The 21,182-nt window shown below is 60.9% G+C and overlaps 1 protein-coding gene across 4 annotated transcripts; it reads left to right on the top strand.

The window, feature by feature from the left end:
* Nucleotides 1-61: 61 nt before the first annotated feature.
* On the top strand, nucleotides 62-20,128 carry ALDH3B1 (aldehyde dehydrogenase 3 family member B1). Of its 4 annotated transcripts, none has more exons than XM_086385341.1 (10): nucleotides 62-236; nucleotides 5,741-5,903; nucleotides 9,799-9,909; nucleotides 10,011-10,131; nucleotides 10,434-10,519; nucleotides 10,961-11,042; nucleotides 13,180-13,566; nucleotides 14,262-14,428; nucleotides 17,384-17,483; nucleotides 19,429-20,128. In XM_086385341.1, the coding sequence occupies exons 1-10, from the start codon at nucleotides 85-87 to the stop codon at nucleotides 19,617-19,619; spliced, it is 1,560 nt and encodes a 519-aa protein (XP_086241467.1). In that variant the 5' UTR covers nucleotides 62-84; the 3' UTR covers nucleotides 19,620-20,128. The 4 variants fall into 4 exon arrangements, with proteins under 4 accessions (XP_086241467.1, XP_086241468.1, XP_086241469.1 ...); XM_086385342.1 differs by lacking the exon at nucleotides 62-236 and adding an exon at nucleotides 1,320-1,364 and having other exon boundaries at nucleotides 5,758-5,903; XM_086385343.1 differs by lacking the exon at nucleotides 62-236 and adding an exon at nucleotides 1,320-1,364.
* The last annotated feature ends 1,054 nt before the right edge of the window (nucleotides 20,129-21,182 follow it).

Raw genomic sequence — 21,182 nt, 5'->3', positions numbered from 1 at the left:
CAGGCTCAGCTCCAGCCCTGCCCCGCCTGCCGCTGGCTCTGCCTCTGCCTGGCTCAGCTCCAGGCAGCAGGGCAGGGCTGTCACATGCTGAGCCACGTGACAGGCAGCGGCTGGGGGCTCCATCCCACGCAGAGGACGGGGGCTCCAGCAGCCCCTTACCCCATCCCAGTGGCTGAAGCCTCTGGGGGGCTACCAGATCCTGCAGGAGGGCCCGGAGGCCTCTTCTGCCCTCCCAGGTAGGCAGGGGCCGCGGGGAGGGTGGGGGCCGTGAGGAGCATCTCCCGGGGGCCCAGTTGGCCCAGAGGCCCTGGGCCACGATCCTGGGCAAGACCCAGGGTACCAAGGTGGAGGGGCAGCAGTGAGCCCGGGGCGACAAGCCTGGAGCGATGGTACGGAGGATACACCTGTCCCCACACCTGTAACCTAATCAGCCGCCTGTCTGACACCAGCACCTGTGGGGGGATCTTCCTCCTTTGTGCTGGCTCTGACAGGTGTGCGGGCATGGGGGCTGGGGTGACGCGGAGGAGCGGGCACACAGGAACCTCCACGGCCACACTTGTCACGACGGCGGCTGGAGGGCAGAGGGCGGCGCTCTTTCCCAGGAGGTTAGGAGGGGTTGGCTGGAGACCAGCCCGGGCCGGTACAGAGTGACAGCCTTCTCGTGTGGGTCCCAGCCCGCCGCTGTGCCCTGTAGGGTCAGATCCTCCCCCCGGGCCTCCATCTCCTCCTTGTAAAATGTCACGTTGCAGGGGTGACAGGCGCCGTGAATGGGGTGCTGGGGGAGGCGGTGCTGATGGACACAGACACGTGGCCATCAGGACGAAGCCTGTGGCCCTTCTGGGCCCTGAGGTTGTGTTTCTGGACTCCAGCTGTCTTTGGATCTGAACTCTTCACTTTGCAGATGGGAAACTGAGGCTTAGAGGGGCGGGGGTGGGGGGGTTGTGGGGAGCAGGCTTTCTCTGCCACTCCAGGCCGCAGCCCCCATCCACACCAGAATTCCACTGCCTGGACTCTCCTCCTCCTCCAGCCAGGCCTGGGACCCTTCCCCCTAAGGCCTCGGGATGGACCCTCAGCTCAGAGCTCCCTCGAGGCCTGCTGTGTGCGCTGGTCTGGTGCTGGCCCTCTCTGGGCCCTGGCCCTCTCTCGTGGTCCAGGGAAGGACCTAGAGGCCCCCCCACACCGAGGGAAATGCTGGTGAAATCTCAGCCTGCGGCCTCCAGCTAGCCTGGAGTCAAAGTCAGGCATGAGGCCAGGGTGGCCCCGCCCCAGGGGCCGGCCCAGCCCTGGACATTTCATAACGGCAGGGCGGGCAGCTGGGCAGAGTGCGGCCGACCAGGAAGACGGGCAGCTGGGCAGGGCCTCAGGTATGGTACTCCGTGGTGGCTGGGATGCAGTGGCCAGTGATCAGGGCCGGGGCCTGCTGGCAGGCTGGTGCGGGGACTCTGGGCTGTTGTTGAGACTCTGGGTCAGGGCAGGCCTGACTCCTCACGGTCGCAGGCAAAAGCTAGCTTTGTCTTCTCAGAGCTGCTCTGCCTACCTGGGGAGAAAGAAGAAGGAGGAAGGGACTTCCCTTTGCCCCAACCTCAGAGATGAAAGAGAGAAGCTGAGGGTCCCTGAGGCCAGCCAGCACCCGTACTGAGTCTGAGCTGGGCTGGGGTTACTGAGGGAGCCAGGAGCCCCAGCTCTGGACCAGCTGCCCCAGGAAGGAATACACCCCTGTCCCTGGGGTGAAGGGGGTGCGGTGTCAAGCATCCATCTGACAACACATTTCCTGGGCATTGGCCACACGTATCCGCTGCTGGGGCGGGGTTCACTGTGAGTGGTTTTGAGTGATCACATTCTTGGGAATGGACCCTGCCAACGTCCAGGAAGAAAGGTCAGCTGGGCCCCGCCCTCCCAGCCTCGCAGAGAAGCTGTTGTCAGACGGACCTCGCCAGGATCAGGGAGTCCAGCCTCCGGCACAGCCTCTCCGTGCGGCGGGGCTGGGGTTGGCTCAGCCCACAGCCAAGGGTTGGTCCGCAGCTCCCTACAGCCCCCACGGAAGGGAGGGGGCTGCTGCATAGAGTGCGGGAGACCTTGGGAAAATCCACGTTAAGGCTACACGGCTCCAGGCGTGAGGCCAGATTAGAGACTCTAGAGTACTGGGGCCTGTGGGGCTTTCAAGCCAGGCCTGTGACCTCCACTTATGGTCAAGGGGCTTCCCAGGCCCTCAGACCACCAAGGTCACCTCTGTTGCTCTTGCCAGCTCTGCTTCCCTGCCCCCATGGGGTCCCAAGTTGATGTCCTTGCCTCCCGGGTGTCCACACTGGGCCAAGGTCTCCTTGGTTTCCCACCCCAGGATCTTCTCCCCTCGGCCCCATCAGCACAGCCGTCCTTTGCGGTCTTGTCTGAATAACAATCATCAGGAACCATCCTCATGAGCACTCACGGGGCTCAGCCTAGCACCAACCACTTCCCAGCACCACAGGGTAGACAAAGGCATTGTGCCCATTTCACAGATGGGAAAAGTGAGCCACAGGGAGGCCAAGCCACCTGCCCGAGGCCCGAGCTGATAACTTGGGATTTGGACCCAGGTCCTTGGGCCTCCGACACGGCATACTGGGAGCATGCTTTTGGAGGGACTGTGGTGTAGACAGGGAAACCGAGGCAGAAAGTGCGAGAGGGTGAACAGGGGTGAGGGCTGGGAGGTAGCTCATCGGCAGGACCAGGCAGGGCGCAGGGGCGGGGCCCGGGCAGCAGCGGCTTCCTGATGCTGCTTTGGAGGCAGCAGACCTGAGTGCCCACCCTGCCTGTCAGTGTCTTGATGCCACGGGCCCGGGGCCTCAGCTTCCTTCAGGGACGCCATCTGAACACCGTGCTGTACCCACTGCTGGTGCCCCCGCTGCCGACACAGTACCTGCAGTGTCACCGCCTGGTCGTTCTTATTCTTACTAGTGCACCCCCAGGCCCCTGGCCTTGAGGGAAGGTCCCGGGGCCCCCGGGAAACAAGCCGTCCCTTGTCACATCGACTGACTTAACAGCTCCCAGGGAGGTGGGCCCAGGGCCCCCAGACCCCCTGGTGCAGGAACCCCTGCACGCATGTCCAGAGCAGCTGCTCAGCTCCCATGTGAGGTCGCAGGCCCAGGGTCCCCTCAGGCTCCAGGCCCCGCAGGTAGCCTTGGCTCACCTGCTCCTGTAGCTTGAGTCAAGCTCCCCGCTCCCCAGCAGGCACCCCCGGGGGGAACTCGGTCCTGACCAAATTGCAGGGGGTACTATTGTGTGAGTTGGCCTCAGTGTTGCCTGGAGAGGCTGCTGGAATGTTCCAACCAGACCTCCACCCCCGCAGAGCTCCCCGCCCCTCCCAGCACTGGGAGATGCTCCCTTCAAGCCAGATGCCTCACATTTTTGTGGGTTCTGCCGAGACTCTTAGGAAAGGAACCCTGCGGAGGAGGGAGGGGGCAGGTGTGGTTCGCACTCAGCATCCATCAGCAGGAATCTGAAGGTGAGAGGGGGCCGGGGGAGGGAACAGGGATAAATATTTGTCAAGCACTTGGTAACAATAACCACAGCTGACCATTAACTATGCGGGCAACGGCCACTGCTTCCCGGGGTGATATGTCATTCAATCCTCCGGATGGTAGCAAGTGTTACTGGTGGTGGTGGTTTAGTCGCTCAGTTGTGTCCAGCTCTGTGACTCCACGGACTGTAGCCCGCCAGGCTCCTCTGTCCATGGCATTTCCCAGACAAGAATACTAGAGTGTGTTGCCGTTTCCTTCTCCAGAGCAAGTGCTATCGACATCCCTATTTTACAGATGTGGAAACTGAGGCAGAGAGAAGAGTGACTTGCCCAAGGTCACACAGCCAGAAGAGGCTGGGTCAGGGTTTGAGCTCACAAGGTGGCCCGGGGGGTTCTCAAGGCTCTGGGCTCCTGGGCCTCTGTCCGGTATACCTTCTTCCCAGGAGGAGGGTCAGAGCGGAGGGTGAGCCTGGGCTTGAGGGTAGCCCTGACAATGTCCCCACTCTGGGGCACCGTCACCCTCTCTGGGGGACATGGAACCCGCCCTGTGCCCAGACCACTGCATGCTTTCTCCTGATCGCAGCAGGAGGCCTATGGGCTCAGTCTGGCCTCCATCACGCATGGGGACAGCGCAGGGCTCCCGTCGAGCTCTCGGCAGGGTGTCCATCGGGCCAGGCCATCCTGTCAGCTGGAGCAGCTTGGCCCTAGCGGTCATGGAGCCCTCCAGAAAGCTTAGGGCTGTGGCAGCAGTGGCCACTTAACAGTAGCTGGCAGGCCTGGGGGCACTGATGCCACTCCCTGGGCCCCGAACTGGCAGGCAGGGTCTCATCCTTGATAAAAAAAAAACCCTGTCAGCTGGTAGGTGGAAGGGAGACCCTAACAGATGGGGAGCACAAACCCAAATGACGGGCTAAGAAGGCAAAGCGGGGCCCTGGCTCCCAGTCCAGTGGGAGAGGAGAGGGATGGGGGTGGGGACAGGGAAGTGGACGGAAGGAAACCAGTATTTACCACAAAGTACTACACCGTGTGGGCTTCCCTGGTGGCTCAGACGGTGGAGAATCTGCCCGCAATGCAGGAGACCCGGCTTTGATCCCAGGGTCGGGAAGATCCCCTGGAGAAGGAAATGGCCACCCACTTCAGTTTCTTGCCTGCAACAGTCCATGGAAAGAGGAGTCTGGTGGGCTACAGTCCATGGGAATCACAAAGAGTCGGACATGACTGAGCAACTCACACACATGCAGTGTGGTGGGGAGCACGGTCACGGGCCCACTGTGAGAATGTATAAGGGAGTAATCATGGTGGGCTGCCTGAAGGAGGCATCAGCCAAGCAGAGACCCGAGGGAAGGGAGTCAGAAGAGAAGGAGGAAAGGGTCCCCACGGGTCCTTGGCACCAGGCCGAGGACCGAGTGCGTCAGAGCACTCCTCTTGTGAGCTTCAGGTAAACAGGCAGGGGCCCCGGGGAATGCCAGGGCCCCTACCCAGCCTGCTGGCCCAGGCTGATGCCAGCACGCGGGCCGGGCTGCCCCTCACTGCTTGCCACCCCCACTCCCTGTTCCTCCTGCACCGTGGCCGCGGAGTGGGGGTGGGCCGCGGCACCTGTAGGAGGCGAGCTCTTCCTTCCCCATCTTGCTGCAGAGCTGGGCCACGGGGCAGGGGGGGGTCCTGTCACCCGGCCTCTGAGCCACTGCCCACCAGCCCGGCCTCCCCGGGCAGGGCCCCCTGCCTGGGGACCGGGGGTGGCAGTGCATTCTGCGTCAGGAATGTCCCAACGAAGTGGCTGCAGCGGCCGTTGGTGGCCACACTCCCCCGGTTGCTCCACTCAGGCCTGCTGGGCTCAGGGCTGCCGTCTCTGGGAGGAGTGCGGAGCAGGGCGGGGGCTGTGGCTTAGGGGCTCGTTTCCCTGCGGCAGGAAGACGCGTGGTCCCCCGGCTGCCTGCTCGCCCTTAGGGGTTGTGGAGTAGCAGTTCCCCAGCCCAGGCCTGGGCCCGTGACTGCCCTGGGGTCCAGGGCCCTCCTGTCCACTGGCCGAGGGGCGTGATCTGTAGTTCTGTAGTGGGTGTCTAAGTGTGTCCTGTGTGTGATTGTGTGTGGTGTGTGTGTGTGTAGGTGGGGCAGCCCGGGTCCCTGGGATTACATATGAGTCCCCGAGGTGGTGTCCGTGGGCCCATCTGGGTGCGGGCAGGGGCCAGGGAGGGGGCCACGGAAGTGAGGGCACCCCGACCCACGCTGCCCCCCGCCCGACAGGATGGACCCCTTTGCAGACACCCTGCAGCGGCTGCGGGAGGCCTTCGTCTCGGGGCGCACGCGGCCGGCTGAGTTCCGGGCCGCCCAGCTGAAGGGCCTGAGCCGCTTCCTGCGAGAGAACAAGCAGCTTCTGCAGGAGGCGCTGGCTCAGGACCTGCACAAGGTGGGTGGGGGTGGGGTGGGGGGGAGGGCAGGGGTGTGGGGAGGAGGGCAGGGGTGAGGGGAAGAGGGCAGGGGTGAGGGGAGGGGAATTGCGGGGAGGGGGGCAGGGGTGGGCAGGTGGGCAGCGAAGGTGGAGACAGCTGCATCCTCCACGAAGGGGAACTAAAAGCTGTCACACCCACCTCCTTTCCTGCACCAGAACCCACTCTTCTGCATTCATCCAGTCGTTCATTTCCACCTCCACTCCACTGCTATCTGGGGCTTCCCGGGTGGTGCTAGTGGAAAAGAACCCACCTGCCAACGCAGGAGACTTAAGAGACACAGGTTTGGTCCCTGGGTCGGGAAGACCCCCTGGAGGAGGGTACGGCAACCCACTCCAGTGTATTCTTGCCTGAATAATTCCATAGACAGAGAAGTCTGGTGGGTTGCAAAGAGTTGGACCGCGATTTAGCATGCACGCGCGCACACACACACACACAAACACGCACACGAACAGCTTTTGGGATTTTAGTCCCCCGACGGGAATTCAACCTGCGCCCTCGGCAGTGAAAGCGCCGAGTCCTAACCACTGGACCGCCAGGGAATTCCCCCACTCCACTCTATTTATTGAACACTTACTATGTGCCAGGCCCTGTTCTAGGCTCTGGGGATACAACAAATAAAACCAAGTCCAGGGAGCTGGCCCCCCGGGGACAGACACAATTAGACAGTAAATAAATACAAAGCATGTTGGGTGGTGATAAATACCATGGAGAGACACTCCCAGTGTGAAGGGGTTGAGAGCGGGCCAGGGTCAGGGTGCTGTTTGGTATGTGGGGGTCAGGGAGGTTTCCTGGAGATGGTGATGTGTGAAGGGGGAGGGAGAAGGGTCCCAGGGACAAGGGGGGAAATGGCAGAGGGCCCAACACGCGCCAAGGCCCTGAGGCAGGAGGTGCTTGGTGTGTTTGTGCTGGAGGAGCGGCTCGGAGGCCGGCGTGGCTGGAGGGGAGGGCAAGAGGTGGAGACACACGAGGGGTGAGGTCCGGAGGGGAGGGTCGCACCCCTGAGGCCGCGTGTGTTGGGGGGACTCCGGCTTCACCAGGTACTGTGGGCATCATGGCCTCTGTCCAAATCCTGGACGCCTGGGGCTCAGTCCCTGCTGTTTCCAGCAGTAGCCTTGACGGGACCCCAAGAAATATCCTTCCTTGTAGTCAGTCTCCCACCTTCTCAGCCAGTAGGGCCCCCCCATGTGGCTGCCGCTGCCCCAAGACAGCTGTCCCCGAGTTTCTTCTCTGGACAAAACATCCCTGTGCTTGCCACAAAGCCACAGTGTCCAGACTCACCCTTGGACACTGGTGCCCCCTGCCCTTCACCACCAGTAACCCTCCAAGGCTGTGACTCTTTGCCAGCTGGTCAGGTGCTATTCTGACACTTCACACCAGGACAGGGCCAAGGTGCATGTCGGCCGCTGTCCCCAGGGGCTGCAGCAGTCCCACACTGGCTCATGCTGAGCACCGAGCTCTTCTTCACCCCTCCTGAGCCCACGAGCAGAACCCTCCAGGGAACCCTGGAGTCATCCCTTACTGCCCTCCAGCCATCTTTGCTGTTCTGCTGGGCCTGCTGGCTCCACCCAGTTTGTGGGAGAGATGTCAGCCCTGGCAGACCTGGGGGTGCCTCTGCAGCCTCCTTGGGACCCACCTGATCTGCAGACACCCAGCAGGGTGTCCACCCTGGCTCCAGAGCAGGCCTGGACTCAGAGACTATGGGGTTTCCTGGCATCTGAGGTCATGGGTCAGGGCACCCCCATTCCGTGGGGACAGCAAAAGCTGGGCACAAGGACTTGTCCTCAGGACGTGGCCTTCTGGTGATGCCTAGCCCCTTTCTTAGTGTCCTTGAACCTTCTATTTATCACCATGCTCCGGGACTACAGCTGGGCTCCCTCATCAGCTGTTTCTGGAATCATCTGTTGTCCCATTTATGAAACCATGGGGCCAGAGCATCCTCTCCTTAGCTCTCTGACATCCAAGGGGCCTGGCTCTGCCTCCCTGTGTGGAGTGTCCCTCACTGGACCTGATCCAGGACAGAGGGGACTCTCATCCCCTACCCTGGCTTATTGGGCTCCCCCCACGGAGCCTCTGCCCTGCATACCTGCTGGCCTGGCCTGTCCGCCTCTGTGACACCTGACCCGATGGTCTATCTGGTCCCTCTTCTCCCTACAGCTCAGATTTCACCTCCCGCCTCCAACCCTCAAGGTTTCAGGAACCAGGCCCCATAAAGGTAGCAGCAGCCCAGGAAATCCAATCTGTCCCTCCTTCTGGTCTCGGCCAGCCCTGTTCCCACCCTCCCAGCAGGCAGCAACTGCCCTGTCTGCCCTGCACGAATCCTCCCACTTAACTTCCAGCAGCCCTTCCCGGTACAGGTGGTCACACCCAGTAACCCTCAGAGGTGACTGAGAGAGGGCATGTTCTTGCCTGACGGCACACAGCCCCTGCTGAAAACAACCTACTCTTCCATGGCATTCAATGTGGTCCAGATCATCCCTTGAAAAGAGTGAAAATGTTAGTCGCTCAGTTGTGTCCATCTATTTGCAACCCTATGGACTGTAGCCCACCAGGTTCCTCTGTTTATAGGATTCTCCAGGCAAGAGTACTGAAGTGGGTTGCCATGCCCTCCTCTAGGGGATCTTCCCAACCCAGGGATCGAACCTGGGTCTCCTGCATTGCAGGTGGATTCTTTACCATCTGAGCCACCAGAGAAGCCCCTTAAACAGGCCCAAACCTCACACAGGTCACAGGAGATCTCACTGGGCAGGAGTGTGGCCTGTGAACTCAGACACAGTAGAAGGCATGCCTGAAGCAGGCCGGTGGACAGGGCTTTCTGCTCCAGGGTCCCCACATCCTTCCCACTCAAGACTCAGCTCTGCCACCCCTGGGCCCATTGTCCTCACCTCTGGCAGGAAGGCACTCTCACTGTAACAGCGGAGTCTCATTCATGAGGACAGCCTGGCTCTGGTGTCCCGGGCGATGGCCTCCAGTTTCCTGCAGCCCGCATGCTGGCTCCCTCCCGCCTCGTGGGGGTGGGGCAGGCATGCCAGCTGGCAGAGATCAGGACAGTGTCCCTATTGACTTTTGCCTCTTTCTGCCTCCTGCCCTCGAAATCTGCCCTTGGCCCCTGGGCTATGGGAACTGATGGCAATTATCCAGAGACACCTGTCCTCTGTGTCTGCTGCAGACTGACATCCACAAAGCAGGCCACAGGGACCACACGGACAGTCTTGTTCAAACTTGAGTTAGATCCTGTCCCTGCTCTGCTCAATAGTCCCCACCCCAGTGGCTAGGCCTCATCACCTCACCCACTCTCCTGCTTGCTAACCAGGAAGAGAGCAAAGCTGCACAGCGCCTTTGCACATGCCATACCCTCAGCTTGGAATATCCTGCCTCCAGGTATCCATCTGCTGCCTTCCTTTCTTTCTTCACTGCTCAAATGTCACGCCATCCCAGAGGCTGGTACTGACCATCTTGTGTAAAATAGAGCAAAGAGACATACACACACATGCACAGGCCCTCACACACACACCCTGAAACTCTGTTTCATCCTTCTATTGCACTTGTCACATCTTAATGGAGTAGTCAGTATTCTCATCATCACGTGGACTGTGCCCCCCACCACAGCGTCAGCTCTGTGGGGCAGGTCCTCTGTCTGCTTCATCACCGCTACATCCCCAGCACAGGAATGGGACCCGTACTCTGTAAGCATTCAGTGAACGTGGAGTGAATAAATGAATGAATGAATGAGTCAATAAGGCAGGCTTTGCCCTTCCCAGGGCTCCAGCTCTCTCCAGGGCTCCGGCCACCTGCGGATCCTGGGTCCCTGACCCCAGTCCCGACCCTGCCCTTTCTCCCCCACCCACCCTGCAGTCAGCCTTCGAGGCAGAGGTGTCTGAAATCAGCATCAGCCAGAACGAGATTAACTTGGCCCTTAGGAACCTGAGGGCCTGGATGAAGGATGAGAAAGTGTCCAAGAACCTGGTGAGTGACGCTGGGGTCAGGACACCTCTCTGGGTGGAGGATGGCTGAGGGGCTGGGGTTTCAGCTCCTCACTGTTCTCCATCACGCTGGCCCCGGCCCAGGCCACGCAGCTGGACTCGGCCTTCATCCGGAAGGAGCCCTTTGGCCTGGTGCTCATCCTGTCTCCCTGGAACTATCCTCTGAACCTGAGCCTGGGGCCCCTGGTGGGTGCCCTCGCAGCAGGTGAGAGGGATCCTCTGCCTTCCTGCTCCCTGCCCATCCCCTCCCAGCCTCATGGCTTCACAGCCATCCCCAGAGCCAGGGAGGAGTTGGGGGGGCCTGGCACCAGGTGGCTAAGACAGCCTGGTTTCCATGTGTGTGGCCTTGGGGCTGGCACCGCACCTCTCCTAGCCCAGCTGTATTCTTCACCTGGAGGGGGAGTGAGGTGGGCTCCTGCCCTGCAGGTGTGTGAGGACCAAATAGAGATGGGGCGTGGCTACACACGGCCCCGCCCTCTCCCCGCCCCACCCCGCCCCGCCCCACAGGGAACTGCGTGGTGCTGAAACCCTCGGAGATCAGCAAGAACACTGAGAAGGTCCTGGCCGAGGTGCTGCCCCGATACCTGGACCAGGTGAGCCAGGCCCGGTGCAGACCAGGCAGCCACACTGGGGCCGAGCAGGGCCAGGCCGGCCCTCTGGGCCCGGGGCAGGACCTGAGTTCCGACCTCCTCTGGGTTGTGTGGCCTTGGCCAGGTCACCAGCTTCTCTGTTCCCCTCTGCGTGAAACAGAGGGGTGGGGCCTGTCCCCAGGGGCTCCCTGTCTGTCTCTGGTCATCCTGACCTCAGTCCCCACCCCAACTCTGCCAGACCCCAACCTCACACGTGCTGAGCTGGTACTGCCCCTGTCCAGTGCCCCTGGGGGGCTCCCTGCTCCCCACCCAGCCCAGCTGGAGCCCTGGCATAACTGGGTCAGGCCAGGCAAGGGGGGAGTGGCCCCAGGCAGGCAGGCAGCCCGTTGGGCTCTCAGGCTGGGACCCCAGAGGGAGCCTCCGTTTGTCCATCCCCCTTCACAGAGCTGCTTTGCCGTGGTGCTGGGTGGGCCCCAGGAGACAGGGCGGCTGCTGGAGCACAAGTTTGACTACATATTCTTCACAGGTGAGGGGCCAGCTGCCGGGGGCAGGTTGGGGGGGACCGCGCGGGATGGGAGGAGCGAGAGGCCTGAGGCCAGCTCGGGGCCTTGTCCCCAGCTGCTGGAGAGAGGCTCAGAGGACAGAGGTAGACAGCCAGCCAGGGAGGACACGGGGGTGAGCTCTGGAGGGTGCGCTCGGCTCCAAGACAAGCAGCCTGGAGAGTGGCCCTGGACCCCTGGGACCCTTGGGGAGCTGGGCCCCATCCCAAGGAACAGGCCTCTCCACCAATCACAGTTTCACACGTCACAGCATCCGCCCTTGCTGAGTGAGCTCCGGCTATGCCAGGCACTCCCTCACCACCCCACAGCCCTTCTGGAAGGTTGGACGGATGAGGGTCCGGAGACTTGGGTGACAAAGAGATGCAGTGCCCACCTCACTAGCCAGGGTTGGGGCAGGCTGGATTTTGCCCCCAGAGGTCACCTGCCATCATCCTGGCATGTGCCCATGGGGCCCAGACACCACCTAGCTTCAGGTGACCAGGGCAGAGTTCCCAGAAGAGAAGAAAGGATGGAGGAGGCAGACAGCCATGTCAGTGGGCCAGGCCCTGGAGGAGGGAGGCCAGACCTGCCTCCCCCACAGCACACCTCGTCCCTGGCCGGGGAGGCTGTCTCGGCCTCTCTCCTCCCCAGACCCTGCCGCGAGCCTGGGACAAGGCCTGCCAACCGCCACTGTAACAGACAGGGAAGGAGATGGGGGGAGCGCAGAGGCAGGGTCCTCAGCTGTTCCTCCAGATTCCCAGGGCAGGGGGAATACCAGGAGGAGGCAGCTGGAGGGGCCCACCACCCACCCTCCACTCACCTTCCACTGCCACACCCCGAAGCTCAATGGGCTTTGGGCCCTGGTCCCTTAGGACCGAGGGTGCAGAGGCGAGGCAGGCAGACCCCAGAGGCCAGTGTCCAGGTCAGGCCCCTGAGGCAGTCTGTGCAGGGGCCGACGGACCATCAGAAGGCACTCTGCCACATCTCCTGACTTGCCCAGGCCTCAGTTTCCTTACCAGTGGGACAGGGGCCATCCCCAAGTCACAGGCCTGTCCTAAGGATAAGTGGATGAATGAAAGCCTTTGTCACAGCACGTGGCCTGGGCAGCATCTACTCACTCACTCACTTGCTCGCTCACTGAACGTTTACTAGAGCGCAGACCGTGCCCGGCACAGCCAGGCCTTGGGATGAAGCAGGGTAGGAAGGCAAGGTCTCCTGCGTTGTCATGGGGCCCATTCCAAGTTGATCAGGGCAGAGGTGGGAAGGCACATGGCGGAGTTGGTCAGGATGGCCTCATAGTCGGGGAGGTGTTTGACAAAGACAGGAGGCCCTGAGGGAGGACCGGTGGTCAGGGGAGGGCACCCGGGGGGTGAGGGGGCCTGGATAGAGGGGACCAAGGACAGGGAAGCAGGAGGAAGTGAGACCAGAGAGGTGACTGGGCCTCGGGCTCCCTCGGGCCGTGGTGGCTGGGAGAAAGACCAGGGTCATGGCGACACAAATGGCAGCGTGGGACCCTGGGTCAGGCGTGGGCAGGAGGGTCTCAAGGCCCGGGGGCATCAGGAGTGGTTGGGGTGGCTGAGCGGAGGAGGGGACTGTGAGACCAGGGAGACCAACACAGAGAAGAGGCCGGGACCTGGGCGGGGAGGGTGCCAGGGCTGCCACATCAGGTCAGAGGGAGGGGAGACCCAGATGTTGACCAGCTGGAGTGGGATGCTGACCTTGGGCCACAGGGGTCATTTTCAGAGGCCAGTGGAAAGAAGGGAGGGTGCAGAGGGGCGGGTTAGAAAGAGTCCCTGCAGGTCCCAGCCTGGGGTCAGGAGCCGGGAGACATTGTAGGGGGTGTAGAGGGGGGCGCTGTTCCTGGACGTCTAAGTGGGCAAGTCAGGTGAGGGAGCCGGGACCTTCCACTGTATGGGGCTGGTCAGGGGGTAGGGGGAAGATGATGGGAGGAAGGCCCCAGTGTAGCAGCAACTGACAAGGAAAGGCCAGGTGAGACCCCATTCAAAGGCCTCTCCAGGGAAGTGCAGGGCAGGGAGTGACCCCCCTTGAGAGTGCCCAGCCCTGGGCTGGGGCCGCCCGCCTAGTCAAGTGATGGAGAGCCACTCGGTTTCCTTCCTTGCCCAGGGAACCCTCAAGTTGGCAAGATTGTCATGACTGCCGCCGCCAAGCACCTGACGCCCGTCACGCTGGAGCTGGGAGGCAAGAACCCCTGCTACGTGGACGACAACTGCGACCCCCAGACCGTGGCCAACCGGGTGGCCTTCTTCCGCTGTTTCAACGCGGGCCAGACCTGCGTGGCCCCCGACTATGTCCTGTGCAGTCCCGAGATGCAGGCGCAGCTGGTGCCCGCCCTGCAGAGCGCCATCACCCGTTTCTATGGCGACGACCCCCAGAGCTCCCCAAACCTGGGCCGCATCATCAGCCAGAAGCATTTCCAGCGGCTCCGGGGCCTGCTGAGCTGTGGCCGCGTGGTCATCGGCGGCCAGAGTGACGAATGCGATCTCTACATCGGTGAGCCCCGCCCTCCCTGCCACTGTGCCCCACTCCCACCCCCACCCCAGCGAAGACCCCTACTCGCTGGGGGTCACAGCTGGGCCCCGAGTCTGGGCTCTGAGGCTCCCCCAGCCTGGTGCCATGACTTCGTGACACCGGTGTTTCCTGTTCCTGGGGTCTGAGCCCGCGACCCCACGACTCCACACTCTGGCCAAAGTTCTCCAAGCTCAGACCCCAGAGTTGTAGGCTCAGGTTCCCAACTTCAGCCCCAAGATCAGCTTCTCCACGGGCCACACGACCCCCAGTGCTACACGCCCACGATTCCGGTTCTCAGCTCCCACTGCCCGTCCTGAGCGTCTGCTCTGCTGTCAACAAAGAACCCTGGTCTCCTGGGCTGAAAGACTCGGAGGGTCTAACAGGCTGGGACCTGGAGCCTCAGGCTCTGGGATCTAAGATCGGATCACCCTCTGACTGTGAGACTAAGGCTGAGTGGTTCTCTGAGCCCCACGGGCCCGGTCAGGCTGGGGAGCCCCTCGTGGTCACTTCCCAGGGGCTGCGGGGAGAGTACCGTCCCTGGGACATCCGGGTCCCTGAGCCCTGACAGCCCGCGGCCCCGCCCACCATAGGCCCCGCCCACCACAGGCCCCGCCCGCCACAGGCCCCGCCCGCCAGAGGCCCCGCCCCTGGGCTGAGCCGGCCCCTGTCCCGGGCAGCCCCCACGGTGCTGGTGGACGTGCAGGAGACCGATCCGGTGATGCAGGAGGAAATCTTCGGGCCCATCCTACCTATCGTGAACGTGAGGAGCCTGGGCCAGGCCATCGACTTCATCAACCGTCGGGAGAAGCCCCTGGCCCTGTACGCCTTCTCCAACAGCAGCCAGGTAGGGCTGGACGCAGGTGGGGGCAGGTGGCCGCAGTGGAGACTGGAGTAGGGTCAGCAGAGGGCGATGGCTACAGGACCAGAGTGGACCAATGGGCCTGGCAGGAGGGCAGGGGTTCTTGGTCCCTCGGGGTCACTGACAGGTGGCACGCTTGGCTCTGTCTCTCTCCTTTCTCCTGGGGGCAGCAGGGCCTCCCTTTTGCCTTTCAGTCTAGGCCACGTTCTCCTGGGCCTTTAGTGGGCAGCTCCCCAGGGTCTCCTCTAGGGTCCAGCATCCTCTCTAGGTCAGGCCTGGCCTCTCTTGTTCTGCATCATCTCGGCCTGGTGACCACAGTGTCCCCTTCAGTGCTTGGCTCGTGGAAGGCACACACAACACGGGATGGGATGACTGAGGGGGGATGGATGACCAGAACACGCAGACCCAAGAGTGAGCCCTGGTCCCCTGCCCCTCCCTGGGGGCCCTTTGGGAGGCTCACATGCATGTGGCCAGCCATCTCCAGCTCAGGACACACGTCCCCCACCCCCAGCCCTCCTGAGATGCCTCATAGACTGGGCAATGCTTCCCCCCCCTCACCGGAGTGCCGTGCAGCATGCAGTGTCTTAGTTCCCAATCAGGGCTCAAACTCATGCCCTCTGCAGTGGAAGCGCAGAGTCCTAACCACTGACCCTCCAGGGGATTCCCCTGGACAATGCTTTTCTAAATTTTACTTTTTATTTATATTTATTTATTTAGGCTGTGTCAGGTCTCAGTTGTGGCATGCAAGTTCTTAGTTGCAGCAGGCATGTGGGATCTAGTTCTCTGATCAGGGATGGAACACAGATCTCCTGCACTGGGAGCATGGAGTCTTACGCAGTAGACCACCAGGGAAGTCCTAGAAAGGCTTTTCTAAAACAAACTTCTAATTTTGGAATAATTTTAGATTTACAGAAAAGTTGCAGAGAGTCCAGGGAAGGCCCCTATACTCCAGTTTCTCCCCTTACGTTGGTCAAAACTAAGAAACTGACATTGGCACGTTGCTGTCAACCACACTCTAGACAGATTTTGCCAGTTTTTCTTTCCACCCCAGGATCCAGGCCAGGGTCCCGAGCTGCATTTAGTTGCCATGGCTCCTCTGGTCCCCTTGTGGCCATCTCTCAGCTTAACGGGGTGCTGGCCATCTGTCCTGCAGAATGTCCCCCATCTCAGTGGCCAGCTGTTTCTCTCATGAAAGAAGCCCACAGGGTCAAGGGCCCGTCTCTGCTCATCCTCAGGGGACCATGAGATCCATGCATCACTGGTGAGGTTAACCTTCATCCCTGGCCAAGGTTAGGTCTGGCACAAGGTCTATTCTTCCCTTTCCTTATTCTGTTCTGTGAGAGCAAGTCACTAAGTCTAGCCTACCTTCAATGGAAGGGGGTGAGAGTAAGCTCTACCTGCTGGAGGGGGAACATCTGCATATCCTACCTGGAATCTTGGCTTGGTTCTTTATATCAGTGCCTTTTTTCTGTTTGGCCGCGCCACGTGGCACGTGCAATCTCAGTTCTCTGACCAGGAACTGAACCTGTGCTTCCTGCAGTGGAAGCGCGGAGTCTTAACCACTGGTCCACCAGGGAAGCCTGGTTCTGTGTATCAGCATGGACTCCAGTGCATCTGCTTTATTTTCCGGGTTACAACCCAATACCACCTGTTTCCTTGTTCAACCTGTCCCCAATACCACCTGATTTTCGTTCGACCTGTCCGGCCTTTGGGCACTGGGAGCTGCTCTGTCCCAGACACCTGCCCATCCTTTGGTTTTCCCACCACTTCCTTCCTTTCTGGGTCTACAAGCTGCCTGGCTCTAGAATCAGCTGTTCCTTCAAGGAGCCCTTGTTTATCTGTGTAATGTTAACTTTAGAAAACGCTACACAGGAACTTCCCTGGGTGTCCAGTAGTTAGGGCTCTGTTAAACCTGCTCCCAATGCAGGGGGCACAGGTTTCACTCCCTGGTCGGGGAACCAAGATTCCACATGCTGCACACAGCAGTCAAAAAAGAAAGTGCTGCACAGGTGTTTGGAAGCAGGGAGGCGGGTCATCTGGCCAATCGGCTTTCAAGCTTTTCTGACTGCCTGGCACTGTTCCAGGACACACGGTGACACAAACCCTCATCCCACCCCACGCGGTGACACAAACCCTCATCCCACCCTGCGTGCCCTGCCCTGGGTCCTCACTGAGCACTGGTGGTCCCGGCTCCGCCTTCTGCTGTCCTTACTGCTGGTCTCAACGGGATTTTCTGATCCTGAGGATGGGGTTCCACTCTGCAGGAGGCCCTGATCTAGCTGTGACCTGAGGGTCACACATTGTAACTACAGCCAAGTTTTTATGCAACAACTCTTTAGTGTCTACTCATCTTGGTGATGGACAGGGAAGCTGGGTGGGCTGCAGTCCATGGGGTTGCAAAGAGTTGGACACGACTGAGTGACTAAACTGAATCTTTCTTTATTGTCCATAGACCTAAGAAGGGCCTTCATTAAGTCAAGCAGGGGTCAAGTTCATATTTCCAAAGTACAAATCTCAGTGTCCTCCCGGTGGTGCAGTCCGCAAGGCCTTCCACAGCTTCCCTGCCCCTCGGCCTCCCCACTTGGCCTTCACCCTGGGTGGGTGGGGGTCCCTCCTACTCACCTCTGCCCTCCTGGACACCCAGCAGGCACCTCACATCCCTCCCGGGGTATCTCCCTGATCACCCGCCCCTCCACGTCCCCAGGAGGAAGCTGGGTTTCCCGCCTCCCCTGCCAGCCTGAGTCTGTGTCCGCAGCCGCCTGCGTGGACCACACTCAAGGGAGGCTCAAGACACACGTCTCCAGTGGGGACGTGGGGGTGGCAGGCTACTCTTCAGATCACATGGTGGCCTCAGACCCTGCCATGGGCCCTGGGACCCCGAGGGGGCCAGGTAGAGCCCCGGCAGCTCTCTTACCAGCCTCACCGCTGCTTCCCCGCCAGGTGGTCAAGCGGGTCCTGGCCCAGACCAGCAGCGGGGGCTTCTGCGGGAACGACGGCTTCATGCACTTGACCCTGGCCAGCCTGCCTTTCGGAGGAGTGGGTAGGTGCCGGCTCTCACCTCCCCCCACTCCCCTCCACAGAGCCTGGAGTGGAACCTTCCACGCCGGTCCTGGCACTTCCCTCCGCAGGCAGACCCGCAGACACACAGCTTACGTTGTTTTCAGCATCACCGTGAGGTCCGTCCGCGGTGCTTGCTGCAGCTTTTCTCCCCGGCCGGCCTGGTGGCACACACAGGGCAGCCCAGGTGTGCTCTCTATGCCACATGCGGCTACACGCGGCTCCTTCAAGCCCTCCCGCACCCCCTCGGGTCCATGATGGAGACAGGGGGCTGCTGTCAGCTCCCCACTCCACCAGGCCCTAGCAGCCCCCAGGCCGGCTGCAAGGTCCTGGCCTCTGAGGCTGGCCCCAGCAAGCCCGACGGCTGTATGATGTGGGGCCACCACGGCCCCTCTCTGAGAGACCTCCTCCTCAGGGGAGGAGAGGGCCCACTGGGCACCGGAGTAAATGACCAGCAGGGCCTGGCAGGCTGCCCTGGTCGTCCCAGGCCCTCCCAGGGCTGGGCACAGGCCGGCCCCCTTCTGGAAGCCCCACCCCCAGCCTGCCTGGCTCCCCACCTCCAGTCCCAGTCGCTCCTCTTCAGGGAAGTGAGTGGATCTGTCAGTGGGGGAACCCGGTCCTCTTACTCCCCTGATGAAGCCCCCCATAACTCCCAGCCCCTGATGGAGCCACAGGACCCTGACTCGGCTTCCAGAGGCCTGCCCTGCCTGGCCTGGCCGTGAAATCCTGCTCCAGCCTCCTCTCCTGTTTCCCTAGCTGCTGCCCCAGCCACACGGAGCTTGACCTGAGTCCCAGCACATCCAGGTCACCCACCTCCAACGCTCTCTCGAGTTGTCCCTCAGTCTGGGGCCTTCCTGCCCCCACACTCCCACTTTATCTGGTCAATGCCATATCCCTCAGGCCTCACCCACTCCAGGAAGCCCTCTCAGACTGCCCCTGCTTCCACCAGGCTGCATCCCCGGGACTTCCTACTGCCTGGTCCTTGACTGTCTCCCTACCTAGACACTGTGGACTCAACACAGCACTTGCTGTATCTATGGGGCTGAACACTTGTCCCTGCGACTCTAGAAGGTGGTGCCACTGTTCCCCCATGTCACGAGGATACCAAGGCAAAGTCACTTGCCAGTTCAAAGCTGGGATTCAAACCTAGGGAGTCACCCCAGAATCCACTGCGGGGTTGCTTTCTTTACTTTCCATCTTGTCTCCCTCTTTTTTAACTGAAGTATATTTGATTTACAATAATGTGTTGGTTTCAGCAATTCAGTTTTACACACACACACACACACACACACACACACACACACAGGACTTCCCTGTAGCTCAAATGGTAAAGAATCTGCCTGCAATGCAGGAGACCAGGGTTCCATCCCTGGGTTGGGAAGATCTTCTGGAGAAGGGAATGGCAATCCACTCCAGTATTCTTGTCTGGAGGATTCCATGAACAGAGAAGCCTGGTGGGCTACAGTTCGTGGGGTCTCAAAGAGTTGAACATGACTAAGCAACTAACACATACACACACACACGTTTTCAGATTCTTTTCCATTATAGGTTATTATAAGTATTGTATATAGTTCCCTGTGCTACACAGTAGGTCCCTGTTGTCTAGTTTCTATAGTGTGCAGTTAACCCCAAACCCCCAATCCATCCCTCCCCCCACCCCTGGAACCCACTCACCCACTGTCCACCCATCTTGCCCCAGACCTGGAGTCCTCAACATTTATTTGACTGGGTGCTGATGCCAGGGTGGGGCTAAGCCCTTTACCCATAGCATCTCATGATTAGCCCACTTTACATGTGGGGAAACCAAGGCTCGGGGGATGAAGCGGCCCACTCAGGTCATACCCTGTGACCGGCAGAGCCCAGGTGTGTCTGACGCCCCTTGGCCGGCCACTGGGGGCCTGACTGCCGTGCCCCCTATCCCTCTGCAGGCAGCAGTGGGATGGGCAATTACCACGGCAAGTTCTCCTTCGACACCTTCTCCCACCACCGCGCCTGCCTGCTGCGCCGCCCCGGGCTGGAGAAGATCTACGCCATCCGCTACCCGCCCCACACTCCGCGCAACCTGAGGGTGCTGCTGATGGCCATGGAGACCCGCAGCTGCAGCTGCACCCTGCTGTGAGCCCACCCCAGGCGCGGGGCACTGAGCGTCCCTCCCACCCCACGCCCATGAGTCCTCCGCTGCCGTGGCCACCTGAGGCTGGTGGAGACACGACCTGGGATCCACGATGCAGGGGGAAAGGACCTGCCAAGGCCACAGTCCAGACCAGTGCTTGCCCTCCTCTCACCCAGGGCTTCTCTTTTCAGGCCCTCAGCTGCCCCGCAACCAGGATGGGCCAAGGTGTGGGCACGTGGGAGACTGTGTAACCTGCTCTCTGGCTCCCAGGGTGGCCACCTATGTCCCAGGAGAGTCGGGCAGCTGTGGGCACTTCTCGGGACCTCTCTTTCTGTGGAGGGGTGCAGAAGGGGTCCTTGCATCTGGTCCATGCCCTGCTGTAGACCTGCTGTGACCTGGGTTGTTCCTGCCCTCTCTGAGCTTGTCCCCCTCTCTGGTGTAGAGAGGAGGTGACAAACAATATCTCCTGAGATCACTGTGAGGATTAAAATTTGGAACATAATTGCTGACTCTAAGCTCCAGCGTCCTGTCTCCTCATTCGGGCGGGGGAAGGCTGCCTCCCTTGTCTCTCTCCCCACCTCTCCCTCCAGGCAAGATTGATGAGATGCCCGCAGTAGATTCTCCTTCCCTTCAGCTCGAGCCCTGAGGAGCTCTGAACATGCTCCTGTCCCCCAAGTGGTTGGCCCTGGGCACCTTCCCTTCTCCATGTCCCACCCTGAGCTCATCCTCTTCCTTGTCCTGCTCATCCTCCTGGACTTCAATGCTATGGAGCGGTCCCCAGTCATTCAGCTGCCGAACTCCCAGGCCTCCAGCTGGACCCTCCCTTCTACCTCCCAAGTCCCATCTCTGGGCAATTCCTGATGATTCGATGACGCCACAGGCCTCCCCAATCCACACACTAAAATAAAGGCTGTGCCCAGGGCCATCCATCACCTACCCTCTTCCCCCAGGCCCAGCCCTTCTCAGTGCACCCACGGATCTTCCCAAAGCCCACTGGACCATGCCAGCCCTCAGCCTGAACCCCTTCACGGGCTCCCTCTGGCCCACAAGTCTGGACGGGAAACCTTCCTTGGGAGGCTCTGCCACAGCCCTGCGCAGGCCCCGTGCCGCCATCCTTGTCCTCTTCTGATGCCCTTGATGTGTCCTCCTCCAGGGACCTCCCCACACGCGCTGGGCGCGCCCTCTGGCCCTTCTTGTTCTGCCCAACTCCTCTGTGCTCTCTGCTTGGATGTCAGCTCTTCCAGGAAGACCTCCTTGTCCACCTTCTACTCCCTGCCCCCCCAACCCCCCACCAAGACACGGGCGGCCTTCAAGGGTTTTCTCAGTGTCTGCAGTCTCCCAGTTCCCTCTGCCACACAGTTCACCGGGAGGAAACATGGGTTTATTTGGTGGCTGTTTGGGTTACGGGGCTCCCGAGTCGCATACATCCAGGAGCGGTTGAGGCGGCCGCACTGCGCAGCTCTCAAGGATTGGACCAAGTTCCTGCACAAGCCCGGGTCTCAGTTTGTAAATCGTTCCTCCACACAGGGTTGCAGTGAGGATTAAGTGAAGCTGCCCGTGTGGAGGTTT

The sequence above is a fragment of the Bos grunniens genome, chromosome 29 (genome assembly GCF_055505025.1).
Source record: "Bos grunniens cultivar Pamir isolate PY7600 chromosome 29, Bosgru_T2T1.0, whole genome shotgun sequence".
In the NCBI taxonomy this organism is placed as follows: domain Eukaryota; kingdom Metazoa; phylum Chordata; class Mammalia; order Artiodactyla; family Bovidae; genus Bos; species Bos grunniens.
This window is presented reverse-complemented; position numbering and strand designations above follow the sequence as displayed.